Below are 17040 nucleotides of genomic sequence, written 5' to 3'. Positions count from 1 at the left end.
CACCAAGTCGGATCATAAAATGAAATTCACAGCATTTTGAACAGTATCAAATGAGTACCGGGCCGGAAGTGAATTAAAGAAATAGAAAAGATTTCTCAAGTAAAATGTGGGTAACCTTGCCTGCTTAGCGTTCACATAAGTGGATGTGCTTGACATAAACCTGCTTCATCATGGACTTGGAGTGCCCTCTGCATATCGAGGTGCATCGTCCATGGCGCCAGGTGTAGCAGGGAATCCCATCCCTATTGCAGGAGTTGGTGCGTCATATGGTCGATGATCACCGGCAGGCGTAGGCGCATCATACGCATCACCATCCATACGTTTCCCAGCAAACGTTGAAGCACCAGGTGTAGGTGCATTATCCGGCCATGCACGAGGAGTAGCAGCTGTTGCTCCAGGAGTTGGAGCACTGCCGAATGGTGCAGGAGATGGAGCTGCATAGTCACCGCCAGGAGTAGGAGCATCGAACGCTCTGCCAGCATTGGCGCTGAGATGTGAGCTGGAGCTTCCAGAGTGGCCCCAGGCAGGTGTACGGGAGCCGCTGTTTGCTGCCATTGCACCCGGATGACCCGGCGTTCGAGAGCCGGCCATGAAGGCGTCAAAGCCTGAGTTAGAAGAGCCTCCTGAGAACCCGGACCCAGCATCGTGAGGGGTCTTTGTTCCAGAAGTCCAGGCTGGAGTACGTCCACCAAACCCGCCGTAAGAGGTTCTGTTACCATCATAAGGGTTGGCGGTACGAGAACCTTCCGCCTTCCAAGCGGGAGTGCGAGATCCTACAGCGGCATTCCAAGCAGGGGCTAAACAAAGCAAGTTAGTTGGTGTCCTGAGGCCGTCCTTAACCAAGAATAGCGGGATACTTACTTCGAGAAGATGACGCTCGCCAGGCTGGTGTACGAGACGAATCGCCCATAGCAATCGGTGTTCTTCCTCCTTGCCATGCAGCATCTTGGGGACCAGCTCTTCCTGTCGCCATGGATTGTGGCACTCTCGGAGCACCACCCCCTCTGCCGCCAAACCGGTTGATATCTACAGGTTGCCCAGTAATCGGGCTGCGTATATGTGGGTTAGCTGAGGACAGAATAAAATAGAGAATGATTAATAATACGTACTCCTTGACAGAGAGGTTCTCCTTTTCAACGGGTACGACTTTTGAAACGGAGTGTAACTCGACTCGAGCAATGATATCCGTTGTATCCTTGACAATACCTAGTAGACCCTTGAACGGACCCCTTCGAATATGAACTGTCTTTCCAACAAGTCGGTCCCTGCCGAATGTTCGCGGTGGTGGCATTCCAGAACCGTTCATACCGTTCTTCTGCAAAGCCGGATTCATCTTTGACAGGTCTGGGGCAGACCTACCCAATTTAGAACCGCTGGTGGCCACGGTAGTAACGTTTATAGCTCTAGTGACCATTATACCAGCATTATCTCCCACAACCTTGCTAGTGCAGAAGAGGAACGCTCTGTGGATATGCAAGATGGTGCCGGTCCGTTGCTCGCCAGTCACCTCTTTCACGGTATCTCCACACTTGATTTCAGAGCCATTTCGGTCAGTGGTGACAGCATGTCGTCGGTGTTCGATCTTGCCCAAAACCCGTGATGGAAGCACAATCTGGGTTGAGCCATTCTGGTCTATGACTCGCATTGACTCTCTGTCAAGTTTCACCACACACCCAACCGTTGTTTGACTGTAATCTACTTGTTAGTGGATAAATAGTATTCTAGACTAGATATAGGAAACTTACTCGATTTGTACCAAATCATGGACATCATACTGGCCCAATTTTCCATCAACCCCAATGTCATCGGCTTCTCTCAAATCCTTGCTAAACACCGTGATCTCTTGCATCGTCATGTCTGTAAGGATGGTAACTCGGTCATCCTTGATCCGAACAACCATACCCAATTCGTCGCGATACTTGCTCCCTCCGATCACTTTGACATGATCACCTTCGCTGAATCTCTTTCGGAGACCCTTAGTCGGCACATCAATGTGCTGGCCTTGCAGTTCACCTTGCGTGACTTTGATGGTGACAATGTCGCCGCGGGTTGCTACTGTCTGCCCAACGACGCCGCGCTGTTCGCCTGCAAAGACTTCGACGGTGTCTCCAACCAGATAAGCATCCTCTTCGGTTGTATTCTTGATTGTGGCAGCCAAAGATGCAAGATCGAGATTCGAAGTTCCATCATCCGCACCACGAGCGAACTTTGTCACCTCATCAAGTTGAGGGTTAACATTTTTGGTGATGAGATGTTGAACTTTCATGTTCTTGATAAGGAAGCCATCAACATAAGTATCACCGAGATAAGACCAAGACTTGCCTCCTAAGCTAGATGTAGCAGAGAGGTACTTGGAGTGTCTCTTCTTTGCTTCTGCCTCACTGAACAAGCGTTGAGGAGGCCTGGCAATCGCACTGCTCCCTCCTCCAATCCTCTTGCGCTTGGGGTCGAGCGCAGGAGCATTGCTGTCTTCGTTGAGTCCGTACTCCAAACGAGGAACAAGTCTAACGGTAACATTAAGCCCATTTGTCTCGACTTCTTCAAGCTGGGCCAAGTCCCCTTGGTATCGTCCACGCTTGATTCGAACCCAGCCTCCCGGGGTAAGCTCCTCTGACTTTTTCACTCGGAGTAGATCAGGCATTTCCTTGACCGAGATTAAAGTCATCTTAGACCTGACGTAGATATTAGACATTCCGTCCAAGGCATCAATGATATCAGCTTGTTTCCGGGCTTCCACGTAGATGTAACCAGCCATAGTTCCACCACGCTCGAAAGCAGATATGATCTTGATAGGGTTTCGTGAACCAAGAGGCCGCTCTTCCATACGCTTGATAATGCTGAACACGATCTCCCTCTCCTTGCCTGGTCGACACTTGACACCCCATATGCTCGGGTCATCCACGCTAGGTAGGAGAAGCCTTTTGGGGACAACGACAAGGTCAGCTCCGGAGGCACGGTTTCGGCCATATCGTTCTTTCAGGGCTTGCGCCTGCTGCTCCGCATCCATCGTTGCATCCATATCACGCTTTCTATCGAGTTCACGATGGCGCCTATCGTCCGTTTCTGCGCCAGCGGGTAGGACAACCTCATCGTCATGATGGACGAAGCCGGCTTCGATTTCGTCTTCTTCATCTTCTGCTTCATCTTCGTCATCTACCTCTGCTTCTTCTTCGAAGAAAGCGCCGAGTCCATGTCTTCTGCGCTTTCGAGGGCGACCCTAGATACACTCATTAGTAGAGGGCTCAAAGGTAACCAAGAGCGTCTCAAAACTGGTGATGTAAGGCACACTTACAGTAACTGCTTCCTCGTCCTCTTCCTCCTCTTCCTCCTCTTCATCGTCATCCTCGTTATCTCCTTCGGGCTCCCCTTCATCATCGTCTTCGACACCGGCTTCATCTTCACCTCTGGCCTGTTGCGATTCATTAGTATTCAAGTCACCATTTTCGCCATCATTCATCTTTTTCACTTCATCTCCATTTTCTTCATCATCTTCTTTTTTATTTTTACCGACCTCTTGTCCATCGTCGTTATCTATGTGTTTTCCGCCGCTGCGATTATCTTGCTGGTCATCTTCAGCTTCTGGCTCAGAATCTCCAGCCGGCGCAGGATTAAAATCTTCTTCATCTTCCGAGGCAAACTGTTGTTCGTTTCCTGGATGCGACATGTTTGGTATTAATTATGCGTTGGTCGGCTGGGACGTCCAGCAGTCAAGCTAGAGTCTCGGGTGACGGGAGATATCTCGTTGATAGGATGGCCCTAATCGTCCTATTAAGGAGTACAAGTCTTTCCAGCTATCTCAAAGAACAGGTCGCAGAAAGAGTACGCTGGAGGCGGGTCCGATAGGTGTGTTTGGCTCGGAGTGTCGAGTTCTTGGTGACGGAGCTATCTCTGGAACGGTCGAAAAGAGCTCACTTTCGGCCAGCGGGTGATCTCAGAGGAGTGAAACGAGAGGAAAAGGGAGTCTTGATTAGTAGTAGGGTCAAGCAATGGCTTTATCTTGCCGAGACGTCTTCTCTGCGCAGAGTCGAAGCTCTTCGTCCGTCATCTTCATCTTCTTCGCCTTCAAAGCTTTGAAGTTCGAAAATGCGCAAAAGGGACGGTCACGTGATAGATCCTTTGCCTGCGCAGGACTCTGTTTCTCCAGTCCTTTTTTTTTTTTTTTTTTTTTTTCAAGGTACAAACTTCATCGGCAAGAAAGATAAAATATCTAATGGATGCAGCGTTTACGTGGCTCAAGTAATAGATTTATGTGAATTTGTGAATCTTTTGATTTTGATTCTACGGAATATGTAATTTGGAATATAAGGTACAGGTGGCCACGAAGGAAATTGCAGTCAGGAGTTATATCAAATGGAACAAGCGCAGATCACCGGGGGATATATGGACACAATGGAATTCATACAGGTGTATTCGACAGAACAGAAGGTAGCAAACAAGAAGCCAGCCATTATAGCTTCATACCAAAGATCTCATGCACCTTCAGAGACTGTCTCATACTCAGGTCAAGCATGATCTCCTCGCTGCCTCCGGGAATAGCATAGGCTCTGACATCACGGTAGAGCCGTTCGATCTTACCACCCTGTCCACCACGAGAGTAGCTGAGACCTCCGAAGATCTGACTGGCCTCGCGGGCGCAGAACTCGAAGGTAGTGGTTGACTGCGCTTTGAGACCAGCGATGGCTCCGCCTAGGCGAAGGGCCGCGGCGTCTTCATCCATATTTTGACACTGGAAGACGAGGTTCTCGAGCCAATTGAAGCTGGCTTCGATCTGGCGAGCCATGTGGGCGAGCTTCATACGGATGACTGGATGGTCAATGAGTCGTTTGCCAAAAGTGCGGCGCTTGTGGGCGTATTTGACGGACTCCTCGTAGCAGACTCGGGAGAAGCGGAGACACTGGATGATGATACCCATACGTTCATGGTTGAAGTTGGTCATGATGACTGAATATTGGAGTTAGCATTGACATCTTTGATACTGGGGTAAGGCATATGCACACCTTTGAAGCCCTTGTTCTCCTTTCCAATCAAATTGCCAACAGGGACCTTGACGTCTTCAAAGGTAACGTAAGTGGTACCACTACTCCAGACACCCTGGCAGTCCATCTTACGTGTGCTCACACCTCCGGCGGAGCGCTCGATCAGGAGAACGCTAACACCACCCATGCCAGGGCCTCCGGTTCGCACTGCAGTAGTGAAGTAGTCACTCATGATACCGTTGGTGATCCACTTCTTCTCACCATTGACGATATAATGCTTTCCATCAGGGGTGAGCTTGGCTTCACAGGACAAGTTGGAGACATCACTTCCGGCATCAGGTTCGGTTATGGCTAGACAGATACGTTTGTCACCAGCCAGTATACCTGGAACAATACGCTCGACAAGCTCCTTGGATCCGTACTTGACGACCGGTGGACAGCCAATGCCAAATCCACCGATGAGGTTCCAGACGATACCTCCGCTGCCTGCACGAGAAAGCTCATCGGTGACAATCAGTTCGTGGAAGAGATCCCACTTTTCGGGGGAAACACTCTTAACCTGGTTCTTGACTAGATCTTTGTTGTATGATAGGCCAAGCAGACCAGCAAGGTAACCTCTCTCGCCCATTTGCTTGTAAATGCTCTCGGGAACTGCCTTGGCCTCATCCCACTCATGGCAGTAAGGCTCGATCTCGGTCTCTACCCACTGTCGCACCTCGTCACGTAGAGCAGCGTGTGATTCGTTGTAGAAGGGGGAGTAATACTAGATGCAAGCTACCTGTCAGTATCTTTTGCTATATATGTCTAGTGCAGCATAACTTACTCCGTGGTACCACGACGGGTCCGAGAAAGGAATAAGCTCTCCATAGGGGTCCAAGGCCTCTGCCGCTGGGACAGGCGAGGATTGTTCCTGTGGCTTTGGGGCCTCCTTCTTTGGGGCCGGGGTAGGGGCTGGTGCTGGTGCCGGGGCAGCCTCAGCTTTCTTAGAGTCGAGGGAGCCAATCTTCAGCTTTGGCTGGTACTTCTTCAACACGCCGGCATTGTGATACTTCCAGAACTGCTTTGAAGCATCCTTTCCTCCCATACGCTGCAAGACTATAACAGAACTGTGAGTATATATCGTCAAGGAAGAAGGCAAGAAACGATCGTACTCTTTTTACCGCCTATAGTAAGGTTAGCTTCGTTTCTCAACGCTGACGTATATGCTGTTTATCACTAACCTGGGTGGTCATCGAGGAACTTAGACACATCGTAGACGTCTCCGTCGATGATAATCCACACGCTATCCCCCTTGCTATGCGACGCAACGTCGTCCTTGGAATAAACGCCAGACATGATTGTAACCCAAAAAAAAAAAAAAAAAATGAAGGATAGTATATATCAAACAGACAAGACGAGATGGTCAAGAAAAGGGAGGCAACGCCGGCTATATATTATGGAAGATATATGTGCAAAGAGGGACCCGCCGAATCAGAGGCAACGTATAACTAACAACGATGGAGGCAGAAGAGAAGAAAAGGACAAAGGTCCGGGGAACCCGGGGCTCCTAAAAAGCAGCTCACAGGAAGAAAAGCTGGAGGATAGCGATGATTAACGGCAGCGGGTTAAGCCTAGGTACAATCACAAGCCATCTCCCTTCCATACAAAATAATACAACAGCGCAGGCGAGGACAGAAAGACGAAAAGGCGCTGCCGTCACATGCAAACATGAGCTGCGCTTAGCTATGACGTTTTAGCCACTTGATGCTCCCTTTTTAGCTCAAGGTGTTATTTCGATAAAATAATCGATCTCTGCACACCACCATGTAACTAGATGATAAGAAAAGAGACAGAGGATCAACTGCTCGGCATTCACCTTGTTGTCATCTCTGCTCTGCCTCCCCATCTTTTCCTTTGTCTTCATCTTCATCTTCATTATTATCATCGCCGTCTTCCCGTCATCTTCTGCTTCGGCCTTTTCTTCGGCCTTTCCGCTCGGCGAGCCGCAGCAGCCATGACTAAGCGTGATCACGGGGTCAGATACCTCGGCTCAAGTTGGCGCGTCTTTTTTTCTTTTTTCTACTTCTTTTTTTCAGGCTGTCAAAAGGAGATACAAGGCCGATAAACAGTACGAGTTCATTGTACAACAGTTTAGATTAAGATGGTCGAATATGGGCTAGAGTACAGGACATGGTTGTGTCTAGGGATACAACCCGGTGTATGCTATGCACAAGGAGCCAAGGGAAATCGAGAAAGTGTAGAAAAATGTGGAAAACAAGGGAGAGGCTGCAGCTTTAAAGCTCTTCATCCTCACCTTCGGTTTCATATGTAAAGTCGTCCGGCACCGGAGCTTCTTCAACCCCTTCTTCGTCCTCATCAACAGCGGTAAGGACACCTGCAGCGGCTGCAGCGCCGCTACTAGCGCCTGGACGGGCAGGAGTGGATGGAGCGGCCGCGGAGGCGGCCTGAGCAGCTCCCTGGAGAGCAGCGTTAAGGCGGCTCTGCACAGTGTTGGCCTGGCTGCTTCCAGCCGCGGCGGTGGCAGCTGGCTTCGTCTCCTTGCTGGCACTCAACTCAATGATATCGCGTGGATCAGAGGGTTTCTTGTCAAGAAGAACGACAACTCCTCCAGTGGCCTGTAAAGTCAAAAAGTTAGCAGTTTGTTTGTAATCTTAATATCTTCAGAAAGCGGGTCCATTTACCTTCTTGACAGGCTCATATCTCTGGTCGGGGAAAGAGATATACTTCACTTGGGCGGGAAGAACTCGCGACAAGTTGGATATCTCGTAGCCAACCTTCTCCTTCTCAGGCTTCCGCTTGGGTTCGGCAGCTGCCTCCTTGTCACCACTGGCCTTTGCTTCTTCCGCCTTGGGGGCTTCATCGACATCCATTTTCTCCGGAAGCTGTTGGGCGGCAGACTTTGGAGTGGTTGGTGTTTGTTCAATATCAATGCTTCCACTCCGTTGCTTCTCCCTTTTTTGTGCTCGTCGCTTCGCCTGCGCAGTGGTAGACAAAACTGCAGTCTTGATCTTCTCCGGGGCCTCATCTGCCTTTACCTGCTGTTCTGGGGGGTAGTCAAAAAGGCTTGGGCGAGTATTGCTGTGGAATTTGAAGTCCGGAACTTCCAGTTTCTGGTCCACGCCAATAACAGCAGTAGGTGTGAAGCTGAGAGACAAGAAATGGGTCAATGGGAACCAGTACCAATATTGTGTGAAGACAGCCATTCCCACAATTCCGGGCATGTTGAGGTTTCCGGACTGGGTCTGTAAGCTAATAGTACAGTTCCGACCACCAGCGTCAATGATTCCGAGAGCAAGAGCGCAGCCGAACTTGGCCATGGCATCTTCATGACGGTCGGCAATCACCTTTTGCATTGCCGTGCGGATGGTGCCAACCTTGGGATTCATTGCCTCGTTTTGCTGGACAAGAACCATGGAGAGAGCAATCAGTGCACCCTGGCGGACGAAGTCAGTCGGGTCCTTCAACATAGGCTCCAGAAGATCTATAGCCTCATCTAGACCAGTTCCGGCGCATGAGATGCCGAGAGCCATAGCAGCACCGTATCGGACATGAGGGTTGTAAGATTCGGAGAGAAGCTCAACCATCCGAGGAACGCTCTGGTGTTTGCGGAACAGAATGAATCCTAAGCTCATGACTGCAGCGCGGCGGACGTCGTCGCTAACATCACTAACAGCAACGTGCAGGAGCTTGCGGACCGCCTTATTACTTCCAGTTCCACAATACGCCAGTGCAATCGCCATAATTCCACCGTATCGAAGCGTAGGGTCAGGGTCACCTAGGAGTCCATGTATCAACTCATCTGCAGCTTCTTGGCGGCCATACATGATCAATGCCATGCCCATAGCGAGACCGCGAATGATTTTTTCGTGCTGAGTCAAGTGAGCATATTGGATCATGTCTTCCAGTGCCTTCATGTTTCCAGTTCCCAACATAACAAGGCCCATAGCAAGGCCAACTGCCTCGCCATTTAGAGCCAAATCAGCATTGAGAACCTTATTCAAATCAGCATAGATTCCTTCATCCCCAGTTCCCATAGCTGCAACACCCAGGCCAAGAGCGCCTCCGTGTTGTACTACTTCTTCGGTAGCCTTATTGAAATGCTCACGGATATGGTCCACGGCCCAACCTTCATGGTTGGCATATATCAAACCAAATGCATACAATGAACCGCCTTGGCTATAAACAGACCCGGAATTGCCAACACCTGCCATAGATTCCTTGGGTAGGTATGGTGCAAGGAGTTTCTGGCCCTGAGTTAGATTACCTCGATGAATGACACCGAGAGCGGCGGTAGCAGTGAACTTGGACCAGTTGACTGCCTTGCCTAGCCAATCCAAGTTGTCGCGAAAGAACTTATCATGGGTTGTTCCAGCATGCATAAAAGCATTGGCACAAGTTACTGCGGTGTGGAATATCGAGTTTCGAGCCTCTAGGCTGTCCTTTATCTTATCCAAAATGGCGATATCAGCTTTGTTGTTTCGGTATAGGAACTCAAGGTTGAGTTGGATCGAATTAGCACCATCTAGGATGCTTCGAATAGATTTTAGAGAGGCTCGTCCTTCATCGGTAAACTTTCTTCTTGCTGGAGAACTTTCCTCATCTTCGTCGTCGTCGTCCTCGTCATCATCATCTTCTTCATCATCGCTCAATAATTTATCGGTTTCCTTTGACTCCTTCGGTTCCTGTTCCATCTTTTCGGCAGAATCCGTCTCTTTGGGCTCAGCGATAGCTGCTGAAAGTTCCTGGCGCACCTTCTTCAAGAACTCCTGGGTGCTGTTGTCGTACAGGTCAAAGGATATCTGATAAGCTACAGCCAGAGACCTGGCGTCACCCTTCGCCACCAGTTTTTGCAATATATCAGACGCCATCGAGTGTTCATTCAAGTAGACAACACATTTTGCAATGGAGAAATAGTCGGGTGAAGGAATTTCGTTTAAGAGCTCGAGGATAAGTTTAAGGATCTAAAGGTCTCGTTAGTATGTCACATGGGTAATTAGCTTTTTGATGGTATTCGGGCTTGCAAACCTCATTTCTAAAGCCTCGTTCCTGGACTACGTTCATACAAATGCCCAGAACATATTCCATCAGCTCCTCTCCTCGCTTCGATGGTTCAACACCTTGTTCCTTGGCATCATGAGCGGCCCGTAGAATGGCTACTCGAATGATGTCAAGATTCTTAGCCTCGACAGCGATACCTATGACTTGTCGGTATCTTTGTTGTTCGAAGCACCGGTCAAAGAGCCGCTTGATGATATTTTGCAGTTGTCTTTGGGTTCCTCGCTGAAGTATCACAGGCACATCATCCCTACCACTACCACGGTCTTCGCCGACGGGATAGCTAGTTTCCGCAGACGATTCGGGGCGCGATAGGAGAGACTTCGAAGGTAGTGCGGACTGCGAAAAAGGAGTGATTGGAGAACTTAAACCAGCAGATGTGCTTGAGACACCTCCCTCATTTCTTGGAAAAGAGGTATTTAACTGTGAAGCACCACCTCGTCCTGCAGTCTGTGAAGCCTTGAGCATCGAACAGGTCAAAATGAAGGTATCCACGCATTTTGCTATGAGTTCCCTTATTAGCAGTTCATCCGGTAAAATCCAAGCCAGCCTTAAGGGTGTGTTACTTCAACATACAGATAATGGTCTCTTCAAACTCGCCGCCATTCTCAATATCAAAGCGGTTGCCAGCTCCTAAGGCAAAAACCATGCTCTCGCTATACTCTTGTAGGTGGTAGTATACCTTGGCAGCGACGAGAGACGCTAGCTCGCGTTCAGGAAAAGATTCATCTTCACTCAGAGCTTCTCTATTAGATTCCAAGAGCTCGATTAGCAACCAAGATCTATTAAGATAAGATCGTTAGACGAAAGCGGAAAACATACATCTGCCCGACAGATCCAGCGATCTCAGTCCATAAAAGATCAACTTGGGCGTCAAGAGCCTTGAGAGCAAAGACCTTAAGCTCGGTATCTGGCTCGGAAAGGAACCCTACCAGTCCCGCAGCTGAGGCTAGGCCAACCATGGTAAAATAGTACTCTAAGGTGTGCGCCTTGTGCCAAAGGGAGGTTTTTTGTTGCCGGTTCAAGCTCAGTTATGGGATGCGCAGTTGTCTGGCCTTCAGGCTGAAGTCGGATTTTGGTGGATTAAGGGAGCAGAGTAGTCAGTCGAGTAAAGGAGCCTGAGGTAAAGAACGGGTACAAGAAAAGCAAGATCCTAGCAATACATTCGAGAAAGAAAAGAAGAACGGGGAAAGGGACCGTGGTGATGCCTTGAGTTCTGATGTGTTTCGATGCTGTTTGTTGTCAGAAGCAGCACAGGAGGACGTCGTCGATATGGCACGTGATATTGCTTATTAATCAATATTTTTTGGGCTAATCAAATTACACGTGCGCTTAATTCTGAGACGCGCGGCTGTCTAAGCGCCCCATCCGCCGCTTCTCGATAGACTCTGTAATAGTGACCGAACACCAACCTTAGTAACTGGACTGGACAGCCAAATTCGACTTGTATATCCTAGCGCTCCTTGACTAGCGGCACCTCTGTCATCTGCCCTGTCAAACACACATTCAACCATCCAGTTGACTGGTAGCCAATCATGACAACATGCTTGAACTCTGTACGAGGCACCTGCACCTTTCACGCGATACACCTCCATAGACTGCAGTATTGGAGCTGCAGCCTCCATTTATATATTATTTTACTCATCTGCTAACCGCCTTGCACTGCTTCCCAGGACTGACCACCTTACCTTGAACAATCACATCCTTTCCGTTATCAACAATACTGTTTACTACTTGTTACGCCTATTCTTCTAGCCTGCCGTACGGGTCTCTGGCCTCTTTAGTGACAGAATTTCGCAGAACTCCTGCTTTACGCAACAGAAAGCATCTAACACAGTCCTAAAGGCATTCTTTGGGTCAAAATGTCGATATGGCCGTCTGCTAACCCTAAGGTCCTACGGCCAATACCGCTTTCAGTCTGCAATAATCCTTCGGAGCCTTTAATTCATATAGAACGGCAATCTCGGCAACTACAGAGCGAATTACAAGAGCTCCTCGATGCTCAAAGCCGTATCTTAATTGTCAGACAACCACTTGATTCGCCCACGAATACCCCTTCAACGAGGAGCTCGACTCCAACCACGTCCCGTACTTCAGGTCGCAAGCAAACGATGCCCATTCCAGTACGGCAGCCTCGAAAGAAAGCACCCACCCTCCGAAATGTGCGTCAAGGGATTCTCCGCTCGATCCATCTTCTTTTATGTTTGAAGGAAGAGGAACGGGATATCCTTACCTCTGAGATGTATTCTAGGAAAGACGCGATAGATAAGGTGAAAACTTTCATGGAAAAACAGGCTGGCTTGGAGAAACATATTTCTCAGATGCGAGCTGGTAACCAGCAGAAATACGTGGACACACTCTCAAACGAACTCCGCGAACTGGAGGGCGAAATAAAGGAGGTCGAGTCCCGGCTTGCAGAGATGAAGTCACGCCGTCGGCACATGATAGACGAAATAACCAAACGTCAAAGTTCCGTGGATTCTAAGCTGTCGTCCTACGAAGGTGCTCTTTCTCTTGTTAAGAAAGACTCCGAACAGTTTCTAAAAACGCCGCCCATCGCCCCCCTTCACAGTGATTCGGTCCCAACGCCGTTCTTTTCATTAAAGCCTAACAGGCGAACTCTGCAGATGGCTGAAGAGCACTGGACGCAAGAGTTATCATTTCTCGAAAAGCGCAGTTTAACAACCGATCATGAGATTGAAGCGCTAGAAGAGGGTGGACAGATATGGAACGATACTGTTATTCTTGTAACGAAGACTGAAGCCACCTTGCGGAATACCCTTAATCAGCTTCGAGGGGAAGACTATTCTATTGAGTCAGCAAAGCCATCCGCAGCTGAAAGGACAGAACTTTCCGAAGTACAGAAAATGTTGACTTCTACTCTAAAGAGGCTTGATGAATACCTACATTTGGCAGAAGAAAAGAAATGGTCGCTACTGATCTGCAGCATTGGTGCTGAACGTGAGGCGTTCAATGAGGCTAGAGCCAGGTTCTCTAGCATGTTACAACTCCATCATCAAACCTCAGAAGTTGACCGTGAAGGTACCATGGTAGGAGAAGTTCCCGATGACTTACTTACGTCACATACTCTATCAGGAGATGGCTCTCTTTCACCAGAAATACACAGACCTCCTGAACATAGAATAAAATCAGAGCTAGAACCAGGATTCGAACCAGCGCAAAAAGGGGGCCTGGAAGAGACTGTACATACTACAGACCAAGCTATCGCTTGCCCATCAACCCCACCAGCATCACGCAATATGGGTGATAGCGATGATGAACCAGACCCTGCCTGGCTGCTCTCGCCATAATATTTTGATTTTTGTGTATTAAGCAGATAGGTGCTAAACTTGGTTGATGATATTCAGACTACCTAATTGAGTTTACTTTCTGTTAATCAGTCCATCATGACTCAAACTAGCCGTTGTAACATATTCCTCTATTTGGTACTTTGTCTGTCATGAAGCCTAGATCTAGGTAATAATAAAGGGGTCAACAAATTCGAAGTGTCACGTGGAACCAGCCTCCGCCGTTGGTTCTTCCTTGGAAGTTGGAACGTCAACACATCTTGATATTGACGCCCTCCGCAGTCCATAGTTATACAAACAGTTTTTAAACTTTCTTCAAGAGCCTAACAGCCTTTTATAAACGGTTGTGCAATCTATTTACGCGATACATAGCGGAATACCCTTTCTCATGAGAATGGCTTTACCAAAACCTACCCACCAATTCAAGATACCATCAGTATACGATGGTGTACTGCTTCAGTGTAGGATATATCACCCAGATTACGCCCAGGGCACAGATCGAAACACCATATACAAAACAAAGGGTGCAATGATAGCCCATCCATATGCTCCTCTTGGAGGCTGCTACGATGATCCTGTTATAGCAGTTGTCGCTAGCGAGCTATTAAGAGCGGGATATGCTGTAGGGACGTTCAATCTTAGGTATATTCTAGTTATTTGTGCTTTCTGTAACTACGCATTTTACAGGAATACTGATTAATTTGTATAGGGGTGCTGGTGGCTCACAAGGGCGAACAAGCTGGACGGCCAAACCTGAACTTGGCGATTTCATTTCGTTTTATCTCTTCCTAGTACACTATATCGTGGGCTTGGATCCATCGTTGGGGCACGATTCTACCCTTGCTGGAAATGATACCTCCTTGATGGAAGACAGCCCCTGCCCCTCAATCATAGTGTCTGGGTACTCATATGGCTCTATGTTAGCACGGTATTCACCGTCCTCAAGAGTTATCCTATCGACCTTTCAAGAGCCAAAACAGAATGAACCTGCTTACAAAATCTTACAAGAAGCACGGAGCTTGTCCTCGAAACGGAACCGGGAGGCCCGCGTGCATAGCTGTTCCAATGAATCCAGTTCATCGTGTTTCGGTACAACAGTTACCAAAACAAAGGATATTAACATATCTTACCTTCTTATTTCTCCTCTTCTACCTCCAATCACCATATTTACGGCTACGTCTCTTCTTCTACCGGCCTCTAAACTGACAGTAACGATAAATGGAAACACTCTCCCTCCCTCAGACCTGCAGGATAAAGTCTTAGAACACCAGACTCTAGCAATATTTGGAGAAAATGATGGCTTTACATCTTCTAAGAAGCTTATGGGCTGGAGTGACCAACTGAAAAAGCTTGAAGGCTCCCGGTTTGATAGCGTCATGGTCAAAGGAGCTGGCCACTTCTGGCACGAGCATGAGGCTGAACCTCGGATGAGAAGGGCAATTCAGGAGTGGATTGCGCGAGAGGCTAGCTATCAGAGTATATAATAATAGCTGCTTATATTATAGTATTCTCGTTTTTCTAATAGTTTAGATAACGATAGAGAAATTATTCTCACTCGGTCAGAGGTCCTAACCTAATGAACTTATCAACACGTTTCTCTATGTCGCAGACACCCGAAGTTTATTTTCACCGATTACTATAGTTACTGATTGTCAAGCTATATACTTCAGTTTAACATAACGTCCATAGTCGAGCCTTACAAGAAAATGAAGGGTCCAGCGTTAGATGAATGTATGTTGAGGGTAGAAGAGTACGGAATAGACGATGGGATAAAAGCGTTCCATATTTAAAGTTTGATATTTGACTCGAGGCGCTCGTTACTCATGTGGAGCCGAGTGAGAGCGTTTATTTTAGCGTTATGTGGTTGGACGAGCCAGTTTTATTGCTAATTAAGGTTCGCCAATAAATGCCCAATAAAAAGGGACGTATAAAAATATAAATATAGCGACGAATTTCTGCCACCAATCAGTGAGCTTAACCTTATGATTCAGTAATTTTCACGTGATTTTGACTAATCAATTGCTCTGCTTGTTTTAACTTCTTCAACACCATTCAAAGAAAAGGCACTCACTCCGTTCAAGAGGCGTTGCTTCATTCCTCCCAAGCCTTCTTAAAGAATACCTAGTCCAGCCTTATTTCTTATCATTCACAATCACGGCCTCGCATCTGATGCACCTTTCAAATATGGCGGATAATGCCCTGGCGGATCCCTGCAGCATTTGAGATTCCCTTCTCTAAGGATTCAGGCTCAACGTATGATACTCCAGGAAGGAATAGAAGAGCCGAAAATAAGGTTGATGGCACTCCCCTATCAGATACTTCACCAGGATCCCTTCGGAACCCCTGGCTTTGGTGCAAGGATGAGTCCGATAGTATAAGCGTGCACTAATTTTATGCCCTTGCCCCGTCTACTCTGATAAATATAATAGTGATAAATGCGACAGGATCTGCACTATTACCAAAGCTACTCTTGCCTGTGAGGCTGCCAAAATTATATCGACCTCATTTACTTCTCATCGAGGATGGAAGAAATCTGTATTTTGGATGGCTATGAAGTACTTTTGGATGTTTGAAAAAGTGGATAAGTGGTACCAAACTTATCCGTAACAGCTCTACCGAGACAATTGAGAACTTGATATTCCTTGTCCCAAATGTTCACGATGCTGGACGCAGCAGCTATTTGCTCTGGAGTCAATCTGTCTATCAAGTGGCAAGGAATCATTACCAAGATCTAAATAGGTGGCTTCTGCCTTGTTGCCCAATTGCACAATTTATATCCGATGATTCCGGACACTGAATCACTTGTTGGTGGGCGCTCGGCCATGTATACCACTGCGCCGAATATTCGACTGTACAACTGCGAAATAGACACCCGTATTTCGTCAGGCGATGTTGTCTCTCTCCATACATATGACCCAGAGAAGCCCCCGCTTTCGAACACTGAAATGCTTCGAATGCAATGGCTTCTTCATGGAATAACTCCTCCCACAATTGCCACATGACACGGCGGAAACAACGATGGCTCAAATTACTTTTGTTCTGATAAGCACATTCTGACGACACTACACTTTATTGCCTCCAGCCTCCTTTTACATGGGCAATCATTCCCTACTTTCCATTACTACGTGCCACCTGAATAATGACCTGGATGGGTAAAAAACGATAACAGAGGCAATCAGTGAGCACCAAAAAAAGGGAAAGAAAGGACCATATTCCTGAAATGTGAAAAAAGGGGAGAGATAGAGAAAATCGCTGTATTGAGTAGCCATATCCGACCTAGGGACAAACAAACTCCGCTTATATTTTCCAGGCTGAATACCTAACAATTCCACCAATTACACTTCACCCCAACCACATACATCTGCAGCCATGATGTTCTGTCTTGGTATTCTGAGCTTCATACAAATCATGGGTGGGGCCATTGAACCTGCAGCTCTGAGAGCTGTAGGGCGTGTTGGAGTTCAAACAAAGTCAGCAATACGAATCTATCCATGAATATCGGACTTGGACTCTGAGGGCCGAGCCCTCAGCCCGGTATGTTTGTTCGTGTACTTACATTAACATTTGCCCTGCATCCGGGAGCCGTCTTCCTCTACCCTTAACTAGTTAATCCCAGTTGCCAAGAAGTCAGGCCGAACTTGCCGAGAAACGCTTCTCGTACTCTATGTTACCTGATGTATTCCAAGGAAAAAAAAAAAAAA

At 47.8% G+C, this 17040-nt stretch overlaps 5 protein-coding genes across 5 annotated transcripts; 2 read left to right on the top strand and 3 right to left on the bottom strand.

Annotated features, from left to right (window-relative positions):
- Nucleotides 1-168: 168 nt before the first annotated feature.
- Nucleotides 169-3664, bottom strand: TRV_07454 (uncharacterized protein; the record flags this gene model as incomplete). The annotated part of the gene is made up of 4 exons (XM_003018462.1): nucleotides 169-797; nucleotides 862-1688; nucleotides 1746-3217; nucleotides 3293-3664. 4 exons carry the CDS (start codon nucleotides 3662-3664, stop codon nucleotides 169-171), a joined length of 3300 nt encoding a protein of 1099 aa, XP_003018508.1.
- Nucleotides 3665-4447: 783 nt separating this feature from the next.
- Nucleotides 4448-6311, bottom strand: TRV_07453 (uncharacterized protein; the record flags this gene model as incomplete). The annotated part of the gene is made up of 4 exons (XM_003018461.1): nucleotides 4448-4941; nucleotides 4998-5739; nucleotides 5800-6071; nucleotides 6197-6311. The coding sequence occupies 4 exons, from the start codon at nucleotides 6309-6311 to the stop codon at nucleotides 4448-4450; spliced, it is 1623 nt and encodes a 540-aa protein (XP_003018507.1).
- Nucleotides 6312-7249: 938 nt separating this feature from the next.
- Nucleotides 7250-10993, bottom strand: TRV_07452 (uncharacterized protein; the record flags this gene model as incomplete). The annotated part of the gene is made up of 5 exons (XM_003018460.1): nucleotides 7250-7591; nucleotides 7658-9937; nucleotides 10002-10534; nucleotides 10608-10777; nucleotides 10854-10993. 5 exons carry the CDS (start codon nucleotides 10991-10993, stop codon nucleotides 7250-7252), a joined length of 3465 nt encoding a protein of 1154 aa, XP_003018506.1.
- A 1149-nt stretch (nucleotides 10994-12142) lies between these two features.
- On the top strand, nucleotides 12143-13342 carry TRV_07451 (uncharacterized protein; the record flags this gene model as incomplete). Its single annotated transcript, XM_003018459.1, has 1 exon — nucleotides 12143-13342. The coding sequence occupies one exon, from the start codon at nucleotides 12143-12145 to the stop codon at nucleotides 13340-13342; it is 1200 nt and encodes a 399-aa protein (XP_003018505.1).
- Nucleotides 13343-13733: 391 nt separating this feature from the next.
- TRV_07450 (uncharacterized protein) lies at nucleotides 13734-14823 on the top strand (the record flags this gene model as incomplete). The annotated part of the gene is made up of 2 exons (XM_003018458.1): nucleotides 13734-13981; nucleotides 14049-14823. The coding sequence occupies 2 exons, from the start codon at nucleotides 13734-13736 to the stop codon at nucleotides 14821-14823; spliced, it is 1023 nt and encodes a 340-aa protein (XP_003018504.1).
- Nucleotides 14824-17040: the final 2217 nt, after the last annotated feature.

This window comes from Trichophyton verrucosum (genome assembly GCF_000151505.1).
Source record: "Trichophyton verrucosum HKI 0517 chromosome Unknown contig01011_1.f1.exp, whole genome shotgun sequence".
NCBI lineage: Eukaryota > Fungi > Ascomycota > Eurotiomycetes > Onygenales > Arthrodermataceae > Trichophyton > Trichophyton verrucosum.
The sequence above is the reverse complement of the archived record's forward strand: the minus strand, read 5'-3'. Positions and strand labels throughout refer to the sequence as shown.